The 27,907-nt window shown below is 43.8% G+C and overlaps 1 protein-coding gene across 1 annotated transcript; it reads left to right on the forward strand.

The window, feature by feature from the left end:
* The first annotated feature begins 2,392 nt into the window (after window positions 1-2,392).
* On the forward strand, window positions 2,393-25,868 carry LOC103758100 (dual specificity protein phosphatase 13). The gene is made up of 4 exons (XM_008924316.3): window positions 2,393-2,594; window positions 16,700-16,891; window positions 17,600-17,820; window positions 25,442-25,868. The coding sequence occupies exons 2-4, from the start codon at window positions 16,701-16,703 to the stop codon at window positions 25,654-25,656; spliced, it is 627 nt and encodes a 208-aa protein (XP_008922564.2). The 5' UTR covers window positions 2,393-2,594; window position 16,700; the 3' UTR covers window positions 25,657-25,868.
* The last annotated feature ends 2,039 nt before the right edge of the window (window positions 25,869-27,907 follow it).

Consider the following 27,907-nt stretch of genomic DNA (forward strand, 5'->3'; position numbering starts at 1 on the left):
AAAGGCAACACAGCTGTGAAACAACACAAGCCACTCTAAGGAATTATTCCAGGTCTCTCTACAGTGTTTTCCCTTTGGCTATTCATCAGAGTTTTTTTCTCCACAAAAATACGTTTCTTTGAGAGGATATTCAAATATTTTTCATCTTCCATAGCAAAAATCATCCAGGAATGCTGCAGAAAATGCTTCTGAAGAAGAAGGTGGGTTTCCAGCTGAGGGTCCAACCAGCTGCATGGGCAGTGAGAGTGGGTGCAAAGTTCAATATATCCCAGATTTGTCTGACAGTTGAAAATTACAAAACTTGGGATTTCTTGCTCAAAAATAAAAGGTTATTAACATTGCAACATCATACTCTGTGGCATTTCCTTTTGTGAGGTGGACTCAAGTGAAAGCTGAAGACACACAGGAATGGCAAGGGAGGTGTTGACAGGCATCAGGCTTTCATCTTTGTGTCTCTGGGCCACCATAAGAGCACTCAATAGCTACTGTCATCTGATGGATCAGTGCTGCCTGGAAACTATGTGAAGCACATCTGGCTTTTGGTTCCCAGAGGACAAGCATTTGCAGCACAAAGCCAGCTCGGGGATGGCAGTTTGCATTCCTAGTACCAAACTTCAGAATGCAGAGGCATGAATACTCCACACCATATGAGCTGGCTACTCAAAACTAGCACAGCAACAAGGGAAAACATTCCTTGACATTTCCAGTGTTGTCTGCAAGGTTGATTTCTGCCTTCAGAAGAGACAAGTCAGCACCTTTTATAACACTCCTCGGCAATATCTACATCTACTCTGTGGCACAGACTATACGAGTCAGAGCACAAAGCAGAACATTTGGCACTGAGGACCTGACCCTCATAGCAAGGGCATCTCAGGGGGTTTTGCTTTGGACTAACCCTGTGGGCTGGACAACCCTGAGCAGCAGCAGAGCAGTGCTGGAGCACTTCTTTGCTTTAGTTCCCTGTGTGAGGAAACCTGCTCATGAGCTCTGGGGCTGCTCTGCAAAGTCAACAAAATCACAGCAAGCAGGAAGAGCCAAATTAAAAGTATGTTTCAGACCCAAATCAAAACAGGCATGTTTCCATTACCAATTAAATTTAACGAAGTGATTTAAACTTACAAAACAAGTGGTTGTAGAGATGCCTCCAGCCTCAAGCACAAGAACCACATTGTCTTATGCTTCCCTGTATAGACGCAGGAACGAGGCCAGCCAGCCATTTTCGGCTGTAGAGCACAGGGCAGAGCTGAGGATGCTCTCGCTGGGGGTACGAGAGCACCGGCACAATAAACGGATTTCACAGGATACCGCGCTTTTAAAATACCAGTGGGTACAACTGGAAACCCGCAGCTTACTCGGATGATAAACACAGAGAATGTAACTTCCTCAGGCCGCGATGTCCTCGCGCGGGTTCCTCCCAAGGGCCGCACTATCCCGCATTCCCATCCGGGCCCTCGCCCGCAGCTACCGCGCGGCTGGTCCGCCAGGTTGGCGCATCGGCCCGGCGCGGGCGGCGCCCTCCCGTCGGAGACCCGCACGCGGGAATCCGCACCGGGATCCACTATCACCGAGATCCACACCCGGATCCTACAAGACTCGCGGGTATCCGCTCCGGACCCGCTCAACCGGGATCCACACCCGGGATCCGCTTCCGGAACTCCGCACCGGGATCTTCACACCCGGGAATCCACACCCGGGATCACCCGGGATCCACACCCGGGTCGCTCCCGACCCGCACCGGGATCCCACACCCAGGGATCACACTCCTCGCACGCGCACCGGATCCACACCGCGGGATCCCGCTGCTGGACCCAGCACCGGGATCCACACCGATCCGCTCGCCGGACCCGCACGCGGGATCCCAACCCGGATCCGCTCCGCGGACCCGCAACCGGGATCCACACCCGGGATCCGCTCCCGGACCCGCACCCACACCGGCTTGCAGGAGGGTCCCCGGCGGGTCGTTGCCGAGCGGCGGGCGCTGCCCACCGGCCCTGGGCTCAGCCCCCGCGCCGAGCCGTCCGTTTCCGAATTCGGGTCAAAGCCCCGAGGGGCCGCGGGGCAAGCAGGTGCGGGGGCTGCCGCTCAGGAGCGCTCTCGCCCCGTTCTCGCCCCGCCGGCCCGGCGGGGCCTGGGGCACAGCCCCCCGCGGGATCGGACCACAGCTGGCCCCCACCACGGGACCGGGGCAAAAAGGCCCAGACGCCCCCCATTGCTCCATTACTAGCGGGGCTGAACCGCACGTGCCCCGCGAGGAGCGCCCATGGCAAAGCCCTGTGTCGGGGCAGAGCGCAGCCCCCGGTCCCGGTACCGCCCGGCCGGGTCACAGCCGCTGGCACCGCCCGGCCACCGGCCCCCTCCAAAACTCTGCCCCCGCCGCCTGCCAGCTGCCGCGCTCCGGCTGGTGCCTGCAGGTCCAAAGAGGGTAGGGGAGTACGGGTTATAATTAACAGAATTAAAAATAGGCCTTCAATAAACCGAACACCCGGAGAGGCTAGAAATTTGTTGTGCAAGTGGCACGTTAGGAGGAAACTGGACTAGTATTACTCAAACAAAGGTAATCCAAGACACCGCAGCGCGGGAGCTTCGGCTACCAGGCAAGTACCTTTACGCTTGTTTACAAACCAACCCCCGTGAACTCAGTACCTGCACCGAGCAGCGTGAACACAACCACCGCCAGCTCCACCAGCAGCGAGACCACGGCAAAGCCAGGCCAGATCAGCGTCTCTGCCCTTGTACTCAGGAACTCTAATATTTGTGAAATTTTTAGTTTGCTTTCCAGCAGGATCACAGGCTGAGGATCTCTCGCTAAAAACGATGCTTAAATTCAATGGGTTGTTTTTTAAAATACCAATCTAGCTTGTATTCAAATTGCTTACAGATCTATCTTTAAGATAATAGCCATGAAACACTGTATCTGGGTTTCCTTCTTCTCAGCTGATGTTCACAAGTTGATCCTGGTAAGGGGGAGACTGTCCACATTGTCTCCAGACACTGGAGAAAATGTGAAACAGACTATGAATAAAATGCTGTGCAGTTCAAAAACAAAACCTGGAAGAAACAAAATGAAAGAGTAAGAAGTTTGAGAGGGGAGTGAGATTTTTTTAATACCAACTATTTATAGTTTGGGGCATTTATGGATTATTTTTAACTAAAATAGAATTTTCAGACAGAAATGGGATTTTTAATATCAGCAGTCTTCCTCAGAATATTTTTATTGAGGAAATATGTTTGTATGGCTATGGAAGCCATTGTGAAGCTTGGAGTAAAAGAGCACAGAAAGAGAAGACTGGGTTAAATTAATTCCTTCTAAATACCTACCAGCAGACTTGCTGTCTGTATGGGGAGCTGGAGACAAAATTGTACCAGGGTAAAAAGGATACTGTGTCTATTTATAGTGCTGCCTTCAACACCATAGGAATTCAAAGGAAAACTCCAACTCAGCACATAGTCTTCTCATCATCATCTTCTTCTGTCAAGATTAAATGGGGCCTGAGATCATTTCCCCAATAAATCCCTGCCAGGAAGTATCTGTTCCTTCGTGCAACAAGGAACTACCATGGTACAAATCACTCCAGAGGTCAAGTCCTCACCCAGCCAAATGTTACCACTTTCCTTTTGGTAGTTAAAGGAAGGGGAGAAAGAGAACCTTACAAGCCTCAGCACTTAAGCAGGAAAAACCAAAGATGTTTCACCTGCCGTGCATCCCTGCTCCCTGTACTGTCCCCTGGTCTTCTCACACAAGATGCTCCAGGGCACTTGCAAACAAAAGGGTAGCATAGCTCCAGCACAGTTCCAGTGCCAGGCAGCAGTGGTGGGAATAGGAACAGGGCACATAGTCATGGTCATTCATGGTGTCACTTGAGGCCAATATTACCCTGTGTGCCCCTCTTGCCACTGCAGGACCATCCATCTCTGGAAAGGAATGGGCTCCAGTAGTCATGTGGGACACCTATTTATCAGTAGAAATTATCTCTGGTGTTGAGAGTAGAAATGAGAGCAGCTTTGGAAAAGGTATTAGCAAAATCCTGACTGCCACTCTAAAAATAAGGCAGGCTCCTGGAGTTCCTTAGCGCCACTCTTCTTTTAGCATCATGGTGCCTCAGATCTTTCCTTCTCATCTTCCACCTTCCGGTTTCTCTTTAATAAGAGCTGCTTTTTCATTCTGCACAAAGCACTACCTACTCTCTCAGTGTTCCTCTTTTGTAATTCTGTTACCAAGCTGTCTGCTAGGTGGGGAGCAGAAGGTGCAGGACTTGGTGCTGCCTTTGAGGTACGGGTAATTATTATGTGCATCTGTTATTGTGGTTGCTGCCTCAACAGGTGGAAAACATGCTGTTCTCTGATAGATTTGCAGCACCCCATGCTCCTGCCTTGTCTTTTCTCTAAAGCCAGTCATGTGGTGTTCCTAAAATAATAAACACAGCCTCACTGCTGCCACAAAAACCCCTGGTAAATATATTTTTATGGGAATGAAGTATTAAAGGATTTGAACACTTATTCACTGAAAGCAAAATATGAGCAGTAAGGTTGGGTAAAGATTCAAAGGCTGGTTTGCTTCCTTTCCCTGGGGCACATCAAGCCTGTACTGTTTGCACTTTAGAGATGGATAGTGAGGAATTACTTAACCCAAAATGATGGAAACAATTCAGACTATAATAATATAGCATGAGAGTTTCTCGCATTACATCTATTCCCCATACTGCTGGCTATACTCTGCCTTCAGATTCATGTGCACAACTCTCACTGGATTCCGGAGGAACTGTATTTGAAGCCAAAATGCATTTCATCGTCTTTCTGAAGTCTCTCTACAGTTTAGTGGCTTAATTCTGAGCTCAAGGACCAGGAACAAAGCTTGTCTAAACATTTCCCAGTGTCTGTCTCTGTGAGATTCCCATCTGTTTGGGTTTATTTTGAATTTCATCTTCCTACTTTCTTAAAAACACAAAGCACAAACACACGTTTCCTCTGCCCTGGAGTACAGGAGTCACCAAATTTCCCAGCAGGTTCTCTCACAACATATGATGGATCCAAGTTTCTCTAAAAATGCTACAAGCCCTTTGTGGAGTAGAAAGGGAGGAGACTAGAAACGCGGGCCAAATTTCTGAGTGTTATGAACATCCCCCATCCCCCAAAGGGACTCCATATCCTGTTTCCTCTCCAAAAAATTTCACCTGGCTTTGGGTTTCATTAAGAGAAATATATATTGCTCAAGTCCAGGCTCTAAGTCTTCAGTTCGTGCTTCCTGCTGACACTGCAGAGACTACAAGAACCATGAAAGCTGAGTCTGACTTTGGGGCTTCAATTTTGCTACAATAGCAGAGCAAATTAAATGGAGGGCACGTTAAGTGGATTGGGAGATTGTTGTTGACTAACAAATCTTCATTAAATTCCTGCACCAAGCTGTGCTGCATCTCTGATGAAGCTGATCACTGTTTCTCCTTCTGTGTTTCAACTATTTCTCCACCAGGTTTAAAAGAAATTCAAGTTTGCTTGAGGTCTAATTAGAAATAAAACACAATATTAATCCATCTTGCCCCATACATGCACCCAGTTTGGAGGTGTTGGTGTATCTTTCAAATAGACCAAGTTCCACTCTGTTCACCACCAGTTAGTTACAGCCCTAGTTTTTCCTAGCTCTTTTATTTACTGCCAGTGACTCACAGAGACTTTGTTCACTGTTTTATGGTGATTTTCTGGATCACTGGTTTGCATTACTGTTACTGGTTTGCATCTCCAGAGGTTTCAGCTCAAGAGTCACCAGCGTGAACCCCAAGAGTTCATAGAACTCACACCCCCCCAGAGCAAAGCCTGTGCCCAGCATAACATCAGCTTTCACAGGATTACAGCAAAGTCTTTTTCTGATGATGTTTGTGATTGAAGGGAGGCTACCACAACTGGGGCCTCTGAGAGCCTTCCCTGTAGACCACTACAGAAATACAGCTCCATAGATGTAACTCAGGTGCCAAGCTACTCTGCTGTATGGGCCTTAAAAACACTCTGCCTGGTTTAGGCCAGAGAGATTTAAGGAAAAAGTGCAAAATAAGAGGAATTAAACACAGTACTGAGAATTACATACCTTTAGCATCTGTAGGGTACATGCAGAGCAGGATCCTCTACCAAAGGCTGCCTTTGCTGGAAGGGAAGAAACAATTACTAGGTATTTCTGTTCTAAGTATAAGGTAAGGAACAAAAAGTACATGCAGATACAGCATGAACAGGGAAGTTAGCCTTCAGTGTTATTCTTTGACAGGTACCAAAGTACTTGTTGGCCATGGAGATTGGCCATACCCCACACCACGTTGTCCTCAGAGTAACATAACACTTAAAAGGGTGGCCCTCAACCTTTTCTGTATAAAAAAGAAAGCATCGATTGTTTTGGTTTATGCAGGAGCACCTCAGCACACAAACTGTTACTGGTTTCTAGCACTTGGGCACTGCAACCTCCCCTTCATAAAGCTGCCTGTTTTGTCCCAGGCAAGACTGAAGATTGCAACAATAGCAGCTGCTTTCTAATGGGATCTGAATTTTTTTGTTTGTGGTTAACTGGTTCCTATGTTCTAGAAGAAAATGTGTTCTGTTTTTGTACCAGGTGATCAGTGACATTTGGGGGCATGTATTTTCAACTGCTAGTTAGTTTTAGAAAAATAGTAAGAGTTAACCTGAAGGACAAATGATCAGAAATACCTGTAATCCCAAGAGCTAACACAACCGCTGGGAAATTCTAGACCTCAAATCAGCTGTGCTATGGAAGATGAGGAGTTCCTATTTTTTTCCCTTCCACAAACTTAGTAGTGAGATTTTACAATGAGAAGAAAGCAATTTGCTTAGCTGACTTGGGATTTCATCTCCTTCCGTTGAATCCCTTAGACTATACACACATCAGCAAGCAAGTCTCAGCTGTGTTCAGGCTCAGTCTGACCTCTGTACTAACTTGATTTATTGTTTTTAGTTCTCAGATAGTATATTACGTTATAACTCAAAGGATCTGATTAGAACTAGCCAGTATTTTAATGATTTATGAGGGGCATCTGGGACTGCATGGGTAGCATACACATTGTATCATTGCTATAGGAGGAATCTGTACTGATCATATCAGCAGGCTCCAAGACAAAAGCATGTCAAATTCCAATAAGACTTAGTTCACAAACCTGATCTGACAGGTGGTCAAGCTTGCACTGGGACTGACTGTAGTTCTCATGGTGGGAATAAAACAAAACAGCTGGATTGCTTCTAGCCATCACATTATGAGAGGATTGCCATTCCTTTCTCTTGTTCTATTTCTGTCTTGCAGTGCTTAAGGAGGTGTTTATCCTTCCCAGTTCTGTAGCCAGAAACCTGGGCCACAGGAGCTTGCAATCAGCTCTGTGGTTTATCTTTCTGCCAGAAGATACTGGTGCGAAATACAGGCTACTGGAACTAGCTCTCCAGACCTCTCCAAGTGCTGCCATGGTTATCATATTGCTAGGAAGAATCAGATCAGAGAGGCTGGGGTTTTAAGTTGGTTTTAAGCCATAATGTCACTGCATTTAATAAGAGATCATACTATATTTTTTTTATATGTCTCTAAAAAGGGACTTTGCAGGCATGGAAAGAAAGGTATCAGGAGCACAGCAGAGTAAATAAGGGTTTCTGCAGATAAAGCAGATAAAGGGTTTCTGCATCCTTGGCTCGATTTTATGTGTTCTGAATTTTCTTCTGAGCACTGAAGCCAACATCTGCCAAAGCATTCCTAGAAAACCTCGTCCCCTAGCATGGAAGTCCAACCTTGACTGTGACTCACCTCATATTGTAAGCTGCTTTTTGCTCATAAGAGGCAAGGGAAAGATTTTGACCCATATTAAGCCCGAGGGTGACTTCTTACCCAGGTTCAGCTATCACTACCAATGTTTGGCAGCACTCTGTCCCTGGGCTGCCTCCCAGCTCAGACTTGTGGAGAGATATAGAAAAATCATCCCGCTTAACTTTACCATCTCCACCTGTGCAGTAGGAACAGCACTGTTCCTCACAAGCTCGCTGTGATAACAACCATGAAAGGCATCCCAGTGCTCAAGAAACACCAGGGAACCTTGGCCACCTACCTCCTGCTGTTTCCCATCTTCCTTCCTAGCATGTTATTCAACCCTCCTGCTATGCCAGTGTAGGGGTAAGTGTCTGCAGTCTCTTGTAAGTTGGGTAGCATAGAGCTATGTCTGTGGTGCTGGTAGAGACCACAGGACAAGAACAAAGAGCAGTGAAACTTTCAATGCCCCCAAACAGAACAGAATAATAAAAAAAAAGGCAATATATTGTTTTTGAGATAGAAAAACATACCAGAGCTAGTCACAGGGGAGAAGCGCTTTGCATTGTGCCATCCTTTTGGTGAGATCCTTGGGGCAGAAACCATTCATTTGTAATGGGATTCTTTGAATTCTGAAGCCTGATGTTTTCAGTTCTGGGCTGGAGGACAGTGCTATATTAGTTATTGTTAACAGCAGCCTCATTCACCTTCAGATGTGGGCTGCTAAACTCTGTTGGGCCACAGGACACCAACCTAAGGGACTTGATTCCAACTGAGGGGCTGAGCAAGGCACAGCACAGGAAATCCTTGGCCTCTGAACATTGCCAAAGCAAGAAACAAACATTTAGGAGCAACTTGGGAAAATTAGATGAGTCTAGATTAAAGGTATGCAATATGGAGTTAACCTGAAGAGTAAAACTATGGCTGAGAGACTGGAAGCAACATCCAAGTGACACTTTGTCCTTCTTTCATGAAGCTTGATGCAGCATACCCAATAACTGGCTTTCGCATGTTGTGTTCAATTAGAAGTGAGATGTCACCCCTTATAAAGCAGACTGTATATACAAGAGTGTAGTAGTAGGGCTGCTTGGCAGTCATAGTTTCACCCCAAACAGCCATGAAGAGGGAGCAAAGAATGTGCCATGGAGTGTACAGGCTCTGTCTCTCACACGGCGACAGTGCTGAAGCTGAAAAGCGTCACCACAAAGGTGAGCCTCCAGTCACCAGATCTGCTTCAGAGAAACAGACTCAGCACATTTCAGGCCATCTGTGAATAAATTCAAGGTTGTACCTCTCCGCAGAGCCATGCTGTACTAACGTTATTGAGTAATGAGAGCAACACACGCTCTCTGCAACCACAGGCTGCAAATACAGGTAAAGCATTGCTACAAGTAATGAAAAAGCAACTGGGATTCATGTTGTTCAGGGAGGGTGAGGGCTTTGGAGTGGTTGTACCAAAAAACCAGTGTCAGCCAGACAACCCAGCTGGTTCTGACTGGCAGCTCCAAGAGGAAATAAAAGTGGCACATGTTGCTCCTGATTTAGAGCAACCTGCATCAGCTTGCCAGCCTGTCTTTTAGAAATGTTTTATCCTTCAGTTTTTTCAGTAAGCTTCTGAGGGCGCTTCTAAAAGGAAAAACAGAGTTTGCCTATTCAGAGGATACAGGCCTTCACCTCTAACAAATTATTGCTGGAGGCAAGAGACATACAGTGATGTAACAATCCTTGTGGCCAGGAGAAGAGCCAACGTTAACACAGAAGAACTAAATTTTAGGGAAGTTTGTCTTCAAGGGCAACCATAGGGATAGCAACAGTGTTTCATGAATATAGCGTGCCTAAGAGCCGTTTAGTGCTACAGTGCTGTAGATTATGAATTTTGTTTTCTCAAGAAGGAGTGAAAAATGTCAGTACTGAATGGAGGAAGGAGTTAAAGACTGTCAGACTGACAATTGGTGAAGTCTGGTGGCTGAAGTCCATTGCAGTGGAGGACACAGCAACACAGTTTGATCTAGGAGCAGTAGCCTGATGGGGAGCTAGAGAGACTGCAAAACACGGGCATAGTCTTGCAGTCACAAATAGCAGGGAGGTGTGGTAGATGCATTTCAGACCAGCTACTGTCTTTGGGTCATACGAAGTGTGTCTGATTGTCTACTAGATCAGGTTGGGTTAATGGGTATAAGGATGCACGTGGCAGCTAGAGCAAATGGGCTCCAGAGGGCCCAATTTTGCAGCTGAACTTCTGTGCTAACAACTAAAAGCCCTGCACATTTGCTGGGACTAGGGCTGGAGGGGAACCAATTTTCCTTTGCTTGCTTGCCAAGAGCCAAGTTCAGGTCCTTGGAGCTCTACAGTGCTCCTGCTCCAGCTGATGACTTCATGAACACCTAGTGTGGGGAGGAACATGGTTCCCTGTACAGCCTTAAACATTTGTGTTTCCCTGCATATGCTGGTGACATCATTGCCACCTGAGGGCCCGAACTCCAGTCTTGGCAGGTAAAAGCTTTTTTGGTCACCTTACATTGGAGTTCTTGCTCTCAATGCATATTTATGTAATGATTGTTAGATGGCTGTAATTAAATGACTGTAAAGCACCACCTAAAATGCACCAGTAATAAATTCTTAATAGCTGATGCTATAACAAGCGGTTACCAAAAAAAAATATATCGTAACATGCAGATTGTTAACAACGTCTGGGCCTGTTTAATGCTCAGCTTTAAATAGTTACAATGCACACCATTAAAATGGCATGTAAAATTTGTAACTAGTAAATAAAAAATCCAATTCAGCAACAAAATATACCCAAGCTTCAGTGGTGAAGAAGGCACAGAAAAGCTTGGGGTGGATGAACCTCTGCAATCCTTCTGGTGGTGCTACCTATCAGCCATGGTTTCTGTAAAGCATACTCCAGGTGCCTGCCTCTGCCTTGTATAGACTCTGTCCAAGCCTCTGGTCTGACTCATAAACATGGTTGGGATCCCACTTATATTACAAAAATGGAACTATGTCCAAAAAACCCTTGGTTTTGCATTTTGTGAGGAAGGGGTGGGTCAGGGAAAATTTATTTTGCTGCTCATATTGTTCACTTCTCTTATCCACTCAAAGCTGCAGTGTGGGCAATAACTCTACAGAGATGATTTCCCACAGCTAAAGAATAAAATAAATACACATTCAAGACCCAGAAAAATTAGCAAAATCAGCAGGTGATCAGCTTTTGCACACTTGGTACAACACTGCTGCACATCAAAGGATGGCTGCCTCTGTCTGGCCAGTCAGGAACTGCACACATGATTGGTAAATACAAATGTACTAACCAGATGATGACAAGAGAATATTTTATACCACAGCTACAGCAAAACCTTCTAAGGCCACCCTGCCTCAGGGCCTGCATGCTAATGCACATCCTGAAACAGTCAAGACCATCAGGTCTGAGCCCTGCTGCCTGGCCCACAGACTTGCTATGAAAAAATTAGACATTTTTGAGGCTTCTGAGGCCTGGCAACCCATAACATCAGTGGAAACTGTGGTAAACTCAGCATATTTGAGAACCAGGATGGGTTGATTAATTTCTTCCTTACATTTGAATAGTGCTTTGCATCAAAAATGTAGCTGCTGTTTTCCCTGGATGCCACACAGAGGAAAACTCGACAGAGGGGAGGCATTATAATCTCTAAAGTCAGGACAGAAAATTTGCACCAACACAATACTGAGGGGGGAAAAAACCCCAATCAGATGTTTTCCCCTTCCTTGTGCTGCTCAAAGCTGTCCAGTACAGAGATTTAGTTAGTTTGCTCCTCAACATAGGCTCTGCGTGGTCTGTGGAGAGCAAGTCCACCTAATGGATTTTGCCAAGCCACACCATGTGGGTGACAGTTGAGGGTCTGGAAGCCTCTACTAAATTTGGAAGTGCTGTTCAGATTACATCCTCTAGCTGCTGGCAAGATTTTCTTACAAACAGTTGGCTACTCAAATACCTTGTGCCTCTGTAGAAGCTGCCTCTATCTCAGCATTCAAGTGCAGCCAGCCCTACCTCAGTCCTCGCTGTGTTTGATTCATACCATCCACGTCTCCTGGTGCTCCCAGCAACTGACAAATTGTGACTCCAGCGAGACTATCGGGTTAAACACTAAAGAAGAAAGAATGATGACAGTAATACTTGTCATTTGTGTGGCAGTGTAGCAACACAAAACCCCCTCTCAAACATATGTTATCTTGGAGGAATCTTTCCAAGGGACAGGCTTTCTGAGAAATGTTTATGACTTTTGAATACACAATAGGAATGAACTTGACATGACCTACTCGGCCAAGCCCTGGGCTTCAGCCTGGTCTTTTGCCACCATAAATCAGCCTATTTGAAGTGTAGTGAGCCTGATATCTTCACGAGGATAACGAGGTTACAGTACATACCAGCTTGAGAAAACACAGGATGTAGAGTACTTTGTTCCCATGATTTAAAGATTCAGAAATAATTTTACTAATGTTAGAGGAAAATGGCTATGTTCTACCCATACAGAAAAGCCAACACAGGCCCTGGGATCATTAAAATATTTGGTACCTGATTGAAATGACAGCATTGACATCTATATTATATATTCTCATACTCAGATCCCTCCTTTATCTTGGCATTGGAAAACACAAGGAAAAGCAGAGGATGTAAAGGCTTTCTAGTAAATATCCTAGACACAAGAGTTGTTTTTTTTTCTCCTGACTTTCCAGATCATCATGCTGCAGGGTTTTGTCCTGTTTCATCTCAGCCTTCATACCATCCTCTCAGCTTGATCTCGTACCAACATAATGTCAAATTGTCAGATTACACTAACTTTTGATTTTGTTCTTATTTAATTAAATATTATGGACCTGGAGAAATTGGATAAAAAGTGGTCTGTGTGTGCAAGGACTGAGACATCTGCCGTGGGATACCTGACTCTAAAGGTCCTCTCCTCAGCATGGCACTGGATAGCACTAATTATGTCACAGACAAAGCTGTAGTCACTGAATTAACTGAAAACCAGCCAAAGCATGCACAGTATAATGCAGTCCACAGGGGCACTCACTGCTGGGAAGAGCCTAAACAGTCAGGAAGGAGATATTACCTGGGACCTCTCACAGGAGCACTTTGCTTTCTTCCTGGGATATATAAGGAACCATTGACCTGGCTGCTCTCATAGCCCAACTGCAGCAAAGCCACCAGGGCACACCAGTCCAGGAAGGTGGCTACAGGTGCAGGCATGGATGGAGGCACATACAGCCTGTGTCATGCTCTAGGTCACTCTAGATCATCAGAATGACCTTCTGCTCTGCAATAGGCCCCTTTCATTACAATTCTCCTGCTAGTCATAATTAAGGAAATTCTATTACATAGTTCAGATACAATTACAGTCGCAGTACAAACCAATTCAGAATTAATATAAATGTAATGGTCAGATTTCTTCTATGTGATTGACTAATTACTGTAATACAACTCCAGTAGGGCAAAGATCAGGAATATTTCATATCATCATCATTCAGAAACAAGTATTTTAAAACTGTATTACTCATTCATACAACACACATCACAGAAACAGATCCACTACAGAAAATCCATATAGAGGAATTGAGCTGAGAATCATTAAAAACATATTTTTAAAATGAACAACCACCACGTTATTACGTATAATCATTTTCCTTTCACACTAATTTGTTTTAATCTATTCATGTTCCTTATAAAACATTACACAAAATTTTAATCACAGCATTGCTTTCTTTAAATATGTACATTTCAGTAATGACACTTGCATGTATAAATTTAGTGAGTTAAAATGTTAGACTGATGCTAGAACTGAGCAGTCATTTATTCAGAAAAAAAAATTGCCTTGTTTTCCTGTCTGTGAATTTTCTATGGAAAGCTATTATTTTTTCAGTGTATTCATTATTCAATATATTAGTTGAATAGTCCTACAGAGAATTCTCTGCTTTTGAATCATTCACAGCCTGTTAGTTCCAGTTATTTCACATTTGAAATTTGAACTCCAGTTCTTCCTTTTTATTGGACATAGAGTTTACATGAACTGATGCTGTTCTCCAGTTGAAAAAATGTGACCAGAATGAAGATGAAATAAGTTTTGTACACAGCATCAGCACTTCACATCTGTGATTCAACAGGAGTAGATTCCTTAGCTATAATACAATATCCATATGAACACAAGCTGAAAGTCGTCTTAGTATTTCTGAAGAAGCACACCCATCTTATAAAGAACATTATTCCACAGCTTTCAATATCCATGTAGCACACAGGACCTCCTCTTTCCTAGCCTATGTAGTTTTGTTCCCTTCTAGAAAGACAACTTAAACAAAAACAAAAACAACAAAAACAACAAACAAACAACAACAAAATCCCAACAAAAACCACACACACCAAAAAACCCAAACCAACAAACCAACCAACCAAACAAAAAAATCCCCACAAAAAACCCAAAACCAACCAAACAAAAAAAAGGAGCACTTTTCCTAAGGCGCACTTATACATCAGAGTTTTCCACCCAGCCTTTTAACAGCTGGAGTTATGGACCTAGAAAGCCCAGCTCCCAGAAGGGCTGTGCTAGTGAGTTGCTGGGTGTCCCTCCCTGTCTTAGCAGCAACCTGAATGTCACAACATCACCAGGACTTCTGGGGAGTACCCTGCAATTCTCCACTCCCATGAGGCTTAGGAAAGCAAGGTTGACAGCAGCCTTCAGTCCTCTAAGGTTAGGTAATAGGAAAATCAAAATATTTATACAGTGGAGAGGACAAGGGGAAGGGATAACAGGCAGCACCCAAAAGAGTTTAAGGCAGTTTAAAGTAACTTCACAGGGAGTGAGTAGTGCCCTAGAGTGGTCATTAGATACACTGCAAGGAATGAGGTACATCAAAAAAGGGTAACATTTGCTGCAGATATTATGAGGTGGGAAGGATTGGAGGAGGCTGTTATTCTTGAAAGTACTTATTGAACTGGCAGATCGCCCTGTGGTTAGGGCACAGGAAATGCAAGTCCCATTTCTGCTGCAGACCTCCTGTGTGGGATCAGAGACGTCACACTGGTGTCCAAGATCACCAGCAGGAGCCAGGCAGACTTGGCACAGGGGGCACTAGGGTGACCAGTGTCAAAGAAGCTATCAAAATCAGTGGGAAATGCCTGTTCCAGTACAGGAATTCCTCCATGCCTCCTCTTGCATAAAGCCATCCAAAATGGGCAAAAACATCTGCTTTTGTTTTCACAGTAAAAGCTGACACTGGAGGAGATATGCACATTTGGGAGGGGAGCACATTCCACAGTGGAGCTCTTTGTAATGCTCTTGGAACAATACAAGATCATCCTGGGAACATCACTTGGTGAAAACTTGCTGTATTCAAGAGGCCAAAGCTACCACAAAGGTAGCAGAAGATGGTCTACTGAAATAACAGAGGGCCCCTCTTGGCAACTGGGTGGCAAGGCAGATCACCCCACAAGCATGGCAGGAGAGTGGCTTCTAGGGTCCTTTCTGTGGCCTGACACTGACACTTCCCTCTTCCATATCCTATGGATATATAAGGGAATTAGTTACTCCATTTTCCATTCAGCAAAGCAGTGGATGAATATGAAGGTGCAATGAGATCCCAAAGCATGCTAGTCTTCAGACCCTCTTGTTCCATCTTTGTGCATGCAAAGATAAATATTTAAGAAAAAAATACACACCAAAATCTGAACTTAGGGCTAGAGAAAACAGGATGATGAGAAACTAGGAAAATCTTTTCACTAGAGTAAGTGTTTGGAAAGAAATTGTCAATGTCCATACTTGATAGAGATTTTCAGAAAAAGATGCAAGATTTCAGATTTGCTGTCCTGGACTGTTCTACCCCAAACCGCCCCTCAATTTATGCAAAAGACATGCAGCAGGCAGTGCCAGAGCAAGACTTTGACCCACTGATTGCAACTTCACCCATGTCCTAGATAGATGCTTCTGTTTTAAAGCCCATGAATTGACAGACCTCGTGGTATCTCTGTAATGCAGATACTTGACTAATTTTTAGAACATAGAAAAAATATATTTCTAAAATTTTCTTAGAACAGAATCCTGGGGAAAATAGAATTTCTATTCCCCTCTTTAAAAATCCTCCCAACAGTTCAAATCTATAGCTAGCACTAAGAACCACTATTTCAAAGAAACATACCACATGGGAACAGAGTAATTCCAGAGATAAAGGGATGCCTAAAAAAGTGTTTCTCCTCATAACTGAAGTACTTACCTCGAGATTAGAAAGGGGATAGCTCTTGGAGGGAGCAGAGAGGAGAGGAATGCAAATGAAACAACTTATTTAAAAAATAGGTTAATGCTCATATGAATGACAGCTGGAATCACTTTAACTCATGCAGATTTTTCTAAACATTTGTCATAAGGACAAGTATGGCTGGGAACAACCAGTGGAAAGAACCAAAATATTCCTTACAGAGTTTTTCCCATTGAAGTTGACAATTAATAGCTAATCAGTGAATAAGATTTTTCATGACCGATTCTGTTCAGTTCAGCTCAGTTTGCTGAGCAACTTATAAAAGACAAATCAGATTAAGTATATACAAGGAAGTCCTAGTTATATGATTAAAGGAAAACCTCAGCATAACAAATTAGTACCTTGTTGTCTACCCATTGAGTAGACACCTTTACACAATACATATTCCATAGCATTACCGCTTTCCATTTGAAAGGGGAACTCCTGTGCAGGCACATTGAGGGCTGGGCTTTTTCACTGTGTCAATAGTAGTGTCTAGAATTCCAGAGAGTAGTAGGAACTTCCCCACTTCCTATTAAAAGAAAAATCTTTAAAAATTATAATAATGAAGTTTTAATCATCTGTTTGACAAGGTGAGAGAAAGAGAGGGAGTCCTCAGAAATGTCTCTGGCTGCTGGTGAATGTCTGCTCCCCCTCTTTCAGGATGGCCTGGGACTCCTTGTGCGGCGGGGACTTGCGGCGCCCCAAGATAAGAAGCACCTCAAGGTGGACGCCTGGCAGTCAGAGCAGTGCTGGGACACCGTCCCTGGAGGAGCTGCGGCGCCTGCTCTGCACACGCTCATCCCCCACGGGGCACGTGGATGAAGTCTGGCCAAACCTCTACGTGGGAGACCTGTAAGAGAGGGAAGGGTTGAAGGTGCTAATGCAGCTCTTAGCCCCTACCCTATTTCCCCCCCCCATCTTCTGCTCCTTATTTAAAAGAAAGAGAGCTAGGCACTAATTTGGGGACTCCTCACAAGTCTAAGTGTTGAACAAGGTTGAACTTGCATAGGATGCTGCAGCATAGAGAAAAGGCATCCTAACTAAAGTAAGTAACTGAAAAGAATACACACACACACACCCCGCTCCTGGTTTCTCCTCCTGCTTTAGTACAGGAGTCCCACACCGCAAATGTTTGCTGGAGCCATGGCATCAGTACTTCAGGCAGTCATGCCAGAGCTGGGTAAAACAGGAACAACCTCATTTTCTCCTCGCATTGCCAGATGGCATCAGTCCCCTGAATTGATGGATGCTCAGCAGAGGTGACTTGGTGAGAAAGCAAACCAGAAAGATCTTGGCTTGTGCAGAAATATCTCCACCACCACCTTTCATCAGTTGAGAAGAACCACCTAAACAGGTGTTTGGGAAACAAATGTGGAAAACCTAAAAGTCAGTTTCTTAACTGCTGTCTCAAAGCATTTTGATGGACGCTTTGGACCCGATTAATCTGCCTGAAAATAGGCACCACAACTTCGTGCAGTTTTAACAAACTCAGCATCAGCAGCATATTCTACCCCACATTGCAATGCAGCAATCAAATATAACTCACCATCTTTCTTCCAGGTATGTTGCTCGTGACAAAGCCCAGCTGAGCCGAATGGGCATCTCCCACGTGGTGAACGCCGCTGCCGGGCGATTCCGCATCAACACCGGACCCACCTTCTATAATGACTTGCCTGTGCACTACTACGGAGTAGAAGCAGAGGACAACCCAAACTTTGATCTCAGCATTCACTTCTACCCAGTTGCTCAGTACATCAGAGAAGCACTGAATTCCCCAAGAGGTAACTAGACCATCTGCGCATGTTGCATATCTTCTGCATGGCAGACAAGCAGGACAAGTTATCAGATATTTGACATTAACCAACCACCTACATATGTGAGTAAGAATAGAGATACCCAAACCCAGTAGAATCCCACCTGCCTCTTGAATTCCCCTGTGGGAGTTTCCCTGTTTCAGGGTGCACTGAACAGGCTTTCAAAGGGGTTCTCCCTGTGCCTAGTGTTACTCATCAGCAAAAGACAAAATAACAAGTATCCTTTATTACCTATAGGGACACACTGATCTGGGAGGAGGCACATTATTTGATCTTTTAGAATTAGTGGTGGGGTTTAAAATAAAAGACGAGGGCAAATATCGTGTTTGAATAAGAAGATTCAACTATAATGCTACAATCTGTGCAAATCCTACAAACACAGAATAGAGAAGAACTTCCTAGAAAGCAATTCTGAGAGCTTAAGCAATACCACCAGCCAGGTATAATGTCATGCTGTTGCTAGAAGAAATATAACCTTGAAATAGGAAGATACAAAAAAATTCAAAATCCCTGGATTTGCTAAACACAGACCAGGTATAATGCCAGAGTCCTGGCTCTAATGGGGGATCACTACTATTAAGGACAAACCTTCACAAAAGCAAGTCTCCACTGTGCCACAAAACTGTACAGATACTACTCAAAAATAAGTGATTAAGAGGACAGTTATACACTCAGCCAACTTTGCTTGCATCATGGTGAGCCTTAATATCAATCAGGGTCCTAAAGTACTATCTACCCAACTTACTCATATGTAGCTTGTAGATCTAATCCACTCCATACAAGCTAGGAAGAGGAGACACAGTGACTGCAAACAATGTACCTCCATGCTGGATACCTCTGCAGTTACTCTTCTTTGGAGGGCTTGATCTACTCCATTAAAAAATATTTGCCTTTGAGCAATTGAGGGCTGTGTTTGGATTTCAAACCCACAAACATATTTGGGGAACTTGGATCTGCACCCATTTCTATTACAGCATACGCTATTTGCAATTGAAGCCATTATTGGCAATGCTCCAGAGAAAGGTAAGATCCAAAATCTGTTGATCTGTGTGTAAGAGCAAACTTGCAAATCAGTTGACAAAAGACAGAAAACAACAGATGAGTTGTGGTAGCCAAAAAAGCAAACGAAACTAGTGCTTTGCAAAATGCATGCCCGAATAATAAAATTATGAATGCAGAACAAGTTACGGCTCAAGGCATATTTATCCCTACTCCCATGCTTTTAATATTGCTTTACTGAACTCCATATGGAAGCAGGGTTCTGGGAATGGAGACAAGGTGAAATTTAATCATATACTGTCCAGCTGTTCCTGACATTCATCATTTTAAGGAAAGTGCAACAGTTTAGAAAATATATAAACAAGATGTTCTGGAAGCATAATTTCCCAAGGTACAGAAATTTAGCAGCTAAATACCCATGACCCGTTCACGGATGAGACAGGGAGGGGATTGTTACTCACATCATTCAGAAGAAGAAAAAAAAGAAGCATTTATTATAAGCATTGATGTTGAAAAAAAATATACCAGGTGACAAGAGGCCTGTTCATATTAAATTCAGGATGTAACAAGGTACTACTGCTTGTCTGAGAAGTCATTTAAGACTGCTGCTTAACTATGACAAGCAAACTCAACTTCTTTTTTCTTTAATGAAAATATATTATCTTTTGTTACCTGGGAGGACAGGTCAAAGTTAAGCCTGTATGAGGCACAAACATGTTTAAAACTATGAATCAAATACTCCTTAGAATTAAGAACTGTTACTCCCATCATGCTTGAAAAAAATTCTGATGCTTTACATAAGAAGTCCAGAAAACAGCATGGACAGATTTATCCCATATTTCTACCTTAGCTGAACAAAACATGTCTTTGATGATGTAAGGAATTTATTTTTAAGGCAATTTCTTCAAAACCTGATGCCAGAGGGTGCACAAAAGGAAGCATGGAAGTGTGCACTCACATGTTCCTAATTGGGAGCTATTCCTGTCACAGTGGTCAATGGTTGCATCACACCCCGACCAACTTCCTTCATCATCTCTGTTGTACAGATTTGGAAATACATGCACTACTATTGCAGCCATGCCATATAAGCATTATTTTATGATCCTTGCTTCCTTGGCTGCCTTTCCTTCAGCACAGCCTGGCTGTTTCTTTGCCCATGCAACAGAGCTGTTTGGGGAGGCTCAGACAAGGGTGAGCAGATGCATAATCTGTCCCCTTCCCTACAAGGAAAAACATGGAGTCAAGAAAGTATTGGCCTTCTTCCTCATGCTCAAGCTCAAAGGGCAACAACTTGAATATCAATATTGACCCTTTGCATGGCCACCTGTACAATTTGCATTTTTCTGGAGTGCAGCTAAACCTAAAGTAAATCAGTAGGGTTTGGTAAAGTCTAGCAGAAGAGGGACAGAAAGTGAACTTGATGAAAGTATGTCACAAAAATCATTAAACTAACACTGTGCTCAGAGAAAGATTCCCAGGTAGAGAGTTTCACCTTTTATTGACCTCTGAACATGTGTAAAACAGGCAGGTTAAAATTACCCATTAACTTCCTGAAATGGCAAACTCTCTCAAAAGCCCTTCTTCCACTTCAGTAGACCAAAAGAAAAGTTAGGCTCCCTTCTCCTGCCGCTTTCTTGATGGTGGGAGTTGTGAAAGCAGAAGAGAAACCCTTTGGAGAAAAGGGTCCTCTCTCTGCCGCAAGTGCATAATGTACATCAGTCTGACCTCCCACTTTCCAATAGGTGACAGCTCTTACCTCTTCCAGAGACAGGGAAGAAGGGACATGCCACCATTTAAAGCTCTCTGTAGGTTTCTTGGTATTTTCAGCTGTGACAAAACAGATATTTGGATTAATCAAGAAAAAGACAGTGGATTCTGCACCTGGCTAAAACCTAACAGGAGATGAGAAAACCATGGTGGAGTGGGAAGAGCCCCTGGGGCCCATTAGCCCAGCTGAGCTCTTCTCCTGGTGAGCAGAATGCTTCTGCTGGATCCAATGGAGCAAGGGCAGCTGGGGAGTTCACTGCGAGTGACAGATCTAGAGTCTGGTCTAAAGCCAAATTGAATCCATCCTGCAAGAAAGCAAGGGCTAGTTCAGGACATTTAGCTCTGTTAATGATGATTAGCAAAAGGACAATAAGTTATTATGTGTTTTAATGACTGATTCTGTTCAACAGCATTGAATTTCCCAACTTGAATTTGGCCAACAATGTTGAATGTGCAAACTTTATCCCTAGTGCAAACCCTTTGATGTTAGCAGAGTTATAGCAGGCATGAGCTGGATAGAATATCCATAATCCACTGTTAAAAACCAAGTGTTATTGTTCTGCACAAATCCCAGCCAGATGACAGTTATTGTCTGCCTCCACAAAAAGTAGCTTGAGATGTGTGGTGCAAAATTTCAAATAAGGATTGCAAGATCTAATAATGCCAGAAGCTAAGTGCCCCCACTTCTCCTCAGATAATCCCATTATTCCTAAGGGATCCTGTTTTGTGCTCAGAGAGAAGGTTGCAACATGGTTGTAATGTGGGACCAGTCCAACTTCTCCTTGCACTGTATGTTCAATCAAATGGGGGTGGGGAAGGCAGAAGTGGAGGATGCCAGCATGGACTCCATGCTGCAGACAATCTGCAGCCTGGCCTTCTTATAGCCACACAACAGGGGAATGCACCACAACTGCCTCTGTGAACGTTGCTTTCCCAGGCTGTGGTCCAGGAGCCACCCAGCAATCCGAGCCTTGGTGCTGGGACAGGACATCTCAGCTACCTCCCGTGAGAGGCTGAAGGAAGTTGCCCAGCACAGTTGGCCCATGAGGTACAGACGTGTTTCAGGCACTGGTCAAATGCAGTATATCATGGGGGGGTTCAGTGTCACAACCCATTTGCAGTTACTGCTAAGAGACAAGAGTCTGAACCTGTCAACAAAACCAAATAGCAACAAAGCTTGTGTTTCCTTACTCAAGTTCAACATTCAATTTGTTTGCTACAAATAATCACATAGTAAATTCAAATCTGCTTTCATTAGAGCAATTTTACGTTAATTAAATCATTTCACGACTGATTTATCTGCAACAAACAAGTCATTTTATTGTCAGTGTATCAGCATTTATCATAACCTCTGTGCATGGTGAAACAAAGGCTAACAATGTGGAACAGATATTGCACATGTGAAAGAGATAATACACCTGCATCCTCATGGGAACAAGTGTATTAGAGAGCCATGCAGATTAAGTCCAAGGTCAACACTTGAGGCTTGTCCAGGTTTTCACTGAGACATCTTCTAAAGCTATTTACTGATATAGGAGGATGCTTCTGAAGAGCAGATAAGACAGAGAAGCAGGGAAGAAAATTCAGTGTGTTCTTACTGGACACTGCCTCCTCTCAAGTTAGACACAAAACAGAAGAGAGTCAGCCTGTACAAGCAGAAGCCTGGAATTTGTTCTGCTTTCTGTGCCTCCAAAAAAACCACAACAGGCAATATTTAATGGCAACAGCTATACTTGTGCTCAACTTGGTCTTCAGTTCGAGGCTGCAGACAAAAATTAAGTTCAGAACATCAAGTCTCCTGTCCCCCATCCAATTTATGGCCAAATTTAGACTGAATTTCAAAACATACAGTGATGTGAAATTAAATCTAACATAAGGCCATCTCTTTCTGGTTTTTTCTTGTTTGTTTTTCCCTCTTCTAATGCAGTTCAAACCATACATTCTTTTTTTTTTTAGTTGGAGAGTGCTGGTACACAGAAGTTTTCAGGGGAAAAAAAAAAAAAAGAAGTGGTTCTGATTCCAAGAAAAATTTTCAGAACACATTGTTCCTTGGCTTCTGTTATCTGGGGTGCACATTATGGTGAATATCTGGATTTCCCCAGTCCCTGCCACTACATTGTAGTTATGCCTACTGCAAACTACTGAAACACAGATTTTCCAAAGATCTTTTGGACTAGCCCTATTGGCAGTATTTGTCAAACAGAAATTGTGCTCCTGACTCCTTTACACTCCTCTGAAAATCCCAGACCAGGATTATTTGGGTCCAAAGTACCTCCTCTGGGGAAGATACTACAGCATACATACCCTACAAGGTTAGTGAGAAGGCTAATGATAGTGCAGCACAGTGAAAAAGAAGTCTAGTGGAAATTCAAATTGGTATTATCTTTTAGCAGGGGTGCAAAACATTTCTCCATATTCCCATAAAAAGTAGAACTTCACTTCCAAGAATTCCCATGGAGTTAATGGAATTGACAGACAGATTAATTTAACTTGAATAATGGTATTGATATCCTAGTAAATTCTATGGAGCTGTACCTGAATGACAACAAAACCCAGAAATTCTGCAAAACTGGCATTACACTGGAAAACCCTCTTCCCTCCCCCAAAGGTTTTGATGCCCAGTCCAACTCTGCTGTCACCAGAGCTGTTTTCACCACTTTCTTGGAGACTATATTTGTCCCTTTATTTCTACTGAAGACATGTCTATCTTTAGGTCTGTGCTCAGATTTCTCATGCCAGGATAATGAGAGGTGGCTGTGTCACACACATTGTGGAATCCAACACTTCTCCCAACCTGCTGGCCAGAGCAGGTTTTTACAACACATGCTTGCACTCTCCGAGCATGTGGCTGTGCCATCATCATTAGTCAGAACTAAAACAGTTGCTAAATAAATCCTCTGTCATAAACAAAGTGGGATTTAAGATTAAAAGCTGTGCACAAAGTACTCAGTATTAACACCCAGGGAGATGGGGGCAATCAGTCTGATGTTTTTGTCTGGATCTAGACTCATCATCCAACAAGGATATTTTTGTCTCACTTCCTAGAGTGAGAATTTAAGATGCTGTAAGCACAAACAAAACAAGGAACTGGCCCTGAAAAGCTGTCTGTTCTTTCTACCCCTCCTTACATTTTGCACAGAAGTAGCATCTGAGATAGTTTATTCCATCTCGGAAGCAAAGAAGTAGCATGGGATTTTTGTCACTGATTTTTCATCTTTTTCTGGATATAAACTGTATTGTCACTAAATGGCATTGTGTACAGCTATACAATTAGTGAACGAGAGACCACAAATGTGACAGCCAATAAAAATTAAAATTTAGAAAAGGTAGAAAATATTTTGTTTCAAACTTGTTAAGATTCACAGTGAAGAAGTGTTCTGAAATTTTCATGCTAAAAAGACCACATTTTCTTCAGCTGCCTTAATGGGAGACAGAGTTGTCCATTAGGTGGTCAGAAGTTCAAATCTGATTCTAATTACTTGTTACTTTAATAATGGCTAATTGCTGAGCCATGGTCTCTGTGAAAAAAACTAGATCTCATTGCAGCAAAGGACAAGAGAGTTTGAAAATGTTCAGGCATGGCTATAATTGAGTAGAACAAAGAAAAATTTTCCCCAAAAATTTCCCACTAATTATACCATTTTTGTGAAAGTTGAAGAATTTTACAATATTTACAAGATGCAAATTTTCAGCTTCCAGAATGAGCTCTTTGTTCACATCCAGGGGGAAAGGACTAAAAACCTGAATTCTTCCATCTGAGAGCAATCCTTTTGAAAAAAGTTTCCATTAAGTTCAAGTAAGACCATTTAAAAAAGTGTTCATCTCCTTCCAGCATGGGTCAAAGTGATACATTAGAAAGCTGAGAAACAGTCACAATAAAGAATTGTGTTTCTCAGGCTGCTTCCATTTGTGATCACAGCAGGAAAACCAAAAGCAGAGCAGAGGGATGGAGGGAGCTATACTTCTAGATCCCTGGAAGGTGCTTTCTGAGGCTGGCTTACAGCAAGAGGGGAAGGATTCCCAAAATTACTCTTAATGAACTCCTAATGAAGATGCACACCTCACATGGAAATCTCTGGAAAACTAAAAACATTTCATAAATTGTCTTTCTATTGATCACTTAACAAAGAGGGGAAGATAAAGGCATTAGGGAAGGATAATGACTAGTACAGAGTAGGCTACAGAAATAAAAAAATATAAGTGAGCTGGTGCAAACGGCACGTACAAACAGGAGCTGCTCTTAACAGTAATGCCCATTTTCCTCACACACTTCCAACAAAGTCTGGGCAGCAGTCAGAACCCTCAGAAAGCATTACTACCCTAAGCAAAATAAAAAAAAGAGCTCGTAGAAAACCAGGACTGTTCTTCTAACAGCAGTGAGCACTCCTGAGCATTGCACTTTGGAAAGCCCAAGTTTCCAGGCCCTGTGGTAGTACATAACCTGCCAAGGCTGCTTCCCACAGCATGGCCTTCAAGCATGAACATTTGAAGCTTTGCCAGCGAGTACATCACTCCCAAAACCACACATGAGCAAGCAGGGACACAGTGGATGGCAGGCTGTATAGGAGGGATAAGGGTATGCTGTCAGGCTGACAGTTAAACTCAAGCAAGCAACCACAGATCCTGGAACACAATAACGAATTTTCTGTCCCCAGCCACCAAAAGCCCCATGTTCCCCCACCAGCACTGCACGAGGGCTGCTCTGCAGGGCTGTGCATACCTGCCTGCCCATCCCCAGGATCAGCTCCCATCTCTGCTCCAACACAATAACCCCCACCATTTGGCCTGCTGGCGTAATTGCATCTCTCTCTCCTTTTTCCAGGCAAAGTACTGGTTCACTGTGCAATGGGAGTCAGTCGATCTGCAACTCTTGTCCTCGCTTTCCTGATGATCTGTGAAGACATGTCCCTCGCCGACGCAATTCGGACTGTGCGCTCACACAGAGGGATCTGCCCCAACTCCGGCTTCCTCAAGCAGCTTCAGGAGTTGGACCTCCAGTTAGGAAGGGGGACAGGCAGAGGAGCAGAGGCCTGCTAGCACCAAGAAGACATGTCTCCTGACACCAGACCAAGAGATGCTGCCCTCACTGAAGACTGCAAGGATGCTGTCAGGACTGCTCTGCAGATGCACTGAGAAACTTTGGGAAAAGGCTGAGCATGAGCAAACTGTTAGGAGCTGTTAGGCATGTGTTTTTTGGATAAGCCCACTAATTGGAAAGAAAATGAAATAAAGAAGGATTCAAACTGGCAGTTTTGCTCACCTGGGCCTGTTTATTTAACTACCTGTTGGGCAGGGCATAGGGAGCAGTTGGGTTTTCATGCAGAATTAAAAGGCAGCACAGTCAACTTGAAAAAATACTTTTTACTTGCTTATAATTACATTTATATGGCAAGAGGGAAAATGGCTAAACTAGTAAATAGAAAAGGAAAGTGTGAGGCTTTTAAGCAAATCTTTTAACATTTCACATCCAGCTGGCTTAGGGTGAGACTTCAGACTTTGCAAGCTGACACGCTCCTTTGGTCTGACACGGTGACACTAGTCAGGATCCAACTCAGACCTAGGGCTCCCCCTGTTACAAGCCACGGAGGCTGTTGCTGGACCTTCACAAGTCCTTTTAGCTTCAAATCCATGGCAAATGCTCAGAACACAAAATCCTCAGGAGCCAGTACTGGAGGTCCCAACCAGAGGCTGCACCCTGGGGCACGGCTGCTGACAGCCTTTCTGCTGGTCAGAGGGGAGGAAGGTATCCCCTTGCACACACAGAGCAAGAGGCACACTGCCCACTGGCACACTGCAGGGCAGCAGCAGTTCCAGACAGAAATGTCCTCCTCTTAGCTTGCAACCCGACGCTCTAAATCACATTCCCCAAATTTCCCTGTTTTAATGGGAAGTCAGAACCTAGTGTCGTCATGTCAGAGCAAAAATGAGCAGTGCTTCTAACAAATCCAAAGCAGCAGCTCTGCATTTCAATTACTCTTTTACGCCCAATTGGCCACATTTAATCTTGTGAAGAACTTGAAGCAGATATTTGCTTCAGTGCAATTACAGCCACATACAGAACATTGGCAAATGCAAACAATATAGAATTTCCACTTGACGGCAGATTAATTTGGTGTGATGTTTTCCCTCGAGAAGTCTTAAAGGCTTGCAGTTCTGAAAGTACCCTGCAGTTTGTATTTATAGCACTATGGATGTTGAATAGAAAGAGGGAAGCATATACTTCTTCTGAACTGAAGTTTCTTTTGCCTCCATACATTAAAAATATTAACTGAGCATAGCACACTTCCACGGCATTTCTCATAATGCAATATGGAAACATGATTTCCCTGCAGAATCTATAGAGAAATTCAGGTGGTATTTCCACTTTCATAAACATATTAAGTAAAGCATAGCAATGCTACAGACTAATTTCCTCTCAGGGAACAGAGGCACAGGTCTTCCCCCCAGAAAGGGTCCCATCCTTTGAGACTGGAGTAAGCAGACAGAAGGGAGGTCATAGCTAATGATGGAAAAAATCAGTGAGGTTATAGTTTTCACAGGCTTCTTATTGCCTGCCACAGCAAGGAGATTACATTTCAGTGAGCATGGTGACTGAATCACTCCTGGCATTTGGGTCTCTTCCACCTTGGTCTGTCTAGGGATTCTTTTTTATTGCAGACCATGCTGAAGCTGTTTTGTGAGCAGTCTTTTCAGTTGCCTTACTAACCACTCCCTTCAAGCCTCTGTAACTCAGCCCATGCCAAGCCAAATGGCACTATGTTAACACACAAGGGGTGTATGAAACACAAAAGTCCAAAATCTCTGTGCATTGAGCCCAGTAGGACAGGTTATAATTTCCAGAGAATAGCACATCTGGAAACATCTGTGGTTTCAGGGCAGAATTTAAAGTGAACAACATGTCAGTGACTGAGCCTAAAGTGACCCCAGTTGAGGCCCATTGCCCATTGTGGGACTATTTCAGCTGGCCAGGGCAGGCCATAGATTCCTCTGCCATGCATGACTTGCAGCTGGGATCAATAAATCTGCCTGGAGCTGCAGCCTGCCAGGTAAGATAGGGCACTGGCAGAGCAGGGCTTCTGGCTGGTTGTCACCATTACAGGTTTATAGCAAGAGCTTCCTCTTCAACCTGGGAAAAAACCCAACTAAACAATAAAAAACAAGTGGTCAAAACCACTGACTCAAAGACAATAAAGTAACTATCCAATCCCAGGACAAAAAAATTCCCTTTCTAGAAATGTCTGAGCTAATTCAAGTGCTTTGCATTGCATGAAGTTCAGACAGTGGGAAG

Source organism: Manacus vitellinus, unplaced genomic scaffold (assembly GCF_001715985.3).
Source record: "Manacus vitellinus isolate BGI_N305 unplaced genomic scaffold, ASM171598v3 scaffold_15_pilon, whole genome shotgun sequence".
NCBI classification, from domain to species: Eukaryota; Metazoa; Chordata; class Aves; order Passeriformes; family Pipridae; genus Manacus; species Manacus vitellinus.

Excerpts from the sequence above, each read along its gene's own strand:
- LOC103758100 (XM_008924316.3), top strand. The coding sequence starts at position 16,701 with ATGGCCTGGGACTCCTTGTGCGGCGGGGACTTGCGGCGCCCCAAGATA. Across the intron at positions 16,892-17,599 it reads AACCTCTACGTGGGAGACCT|GTATGTTGCTCGTGACAAAG; the intron begins GTAAGAGAGGGA and ends TCTTTCTTCCAG. Across the intron at positions 17,821-25,441 it reads AGCACTGAATTCCCCAAGAG|GCAAAGTACTGGTTCACTGT; the intron begins GTAACTAGACCA and ends TCCTTTTTCCAG.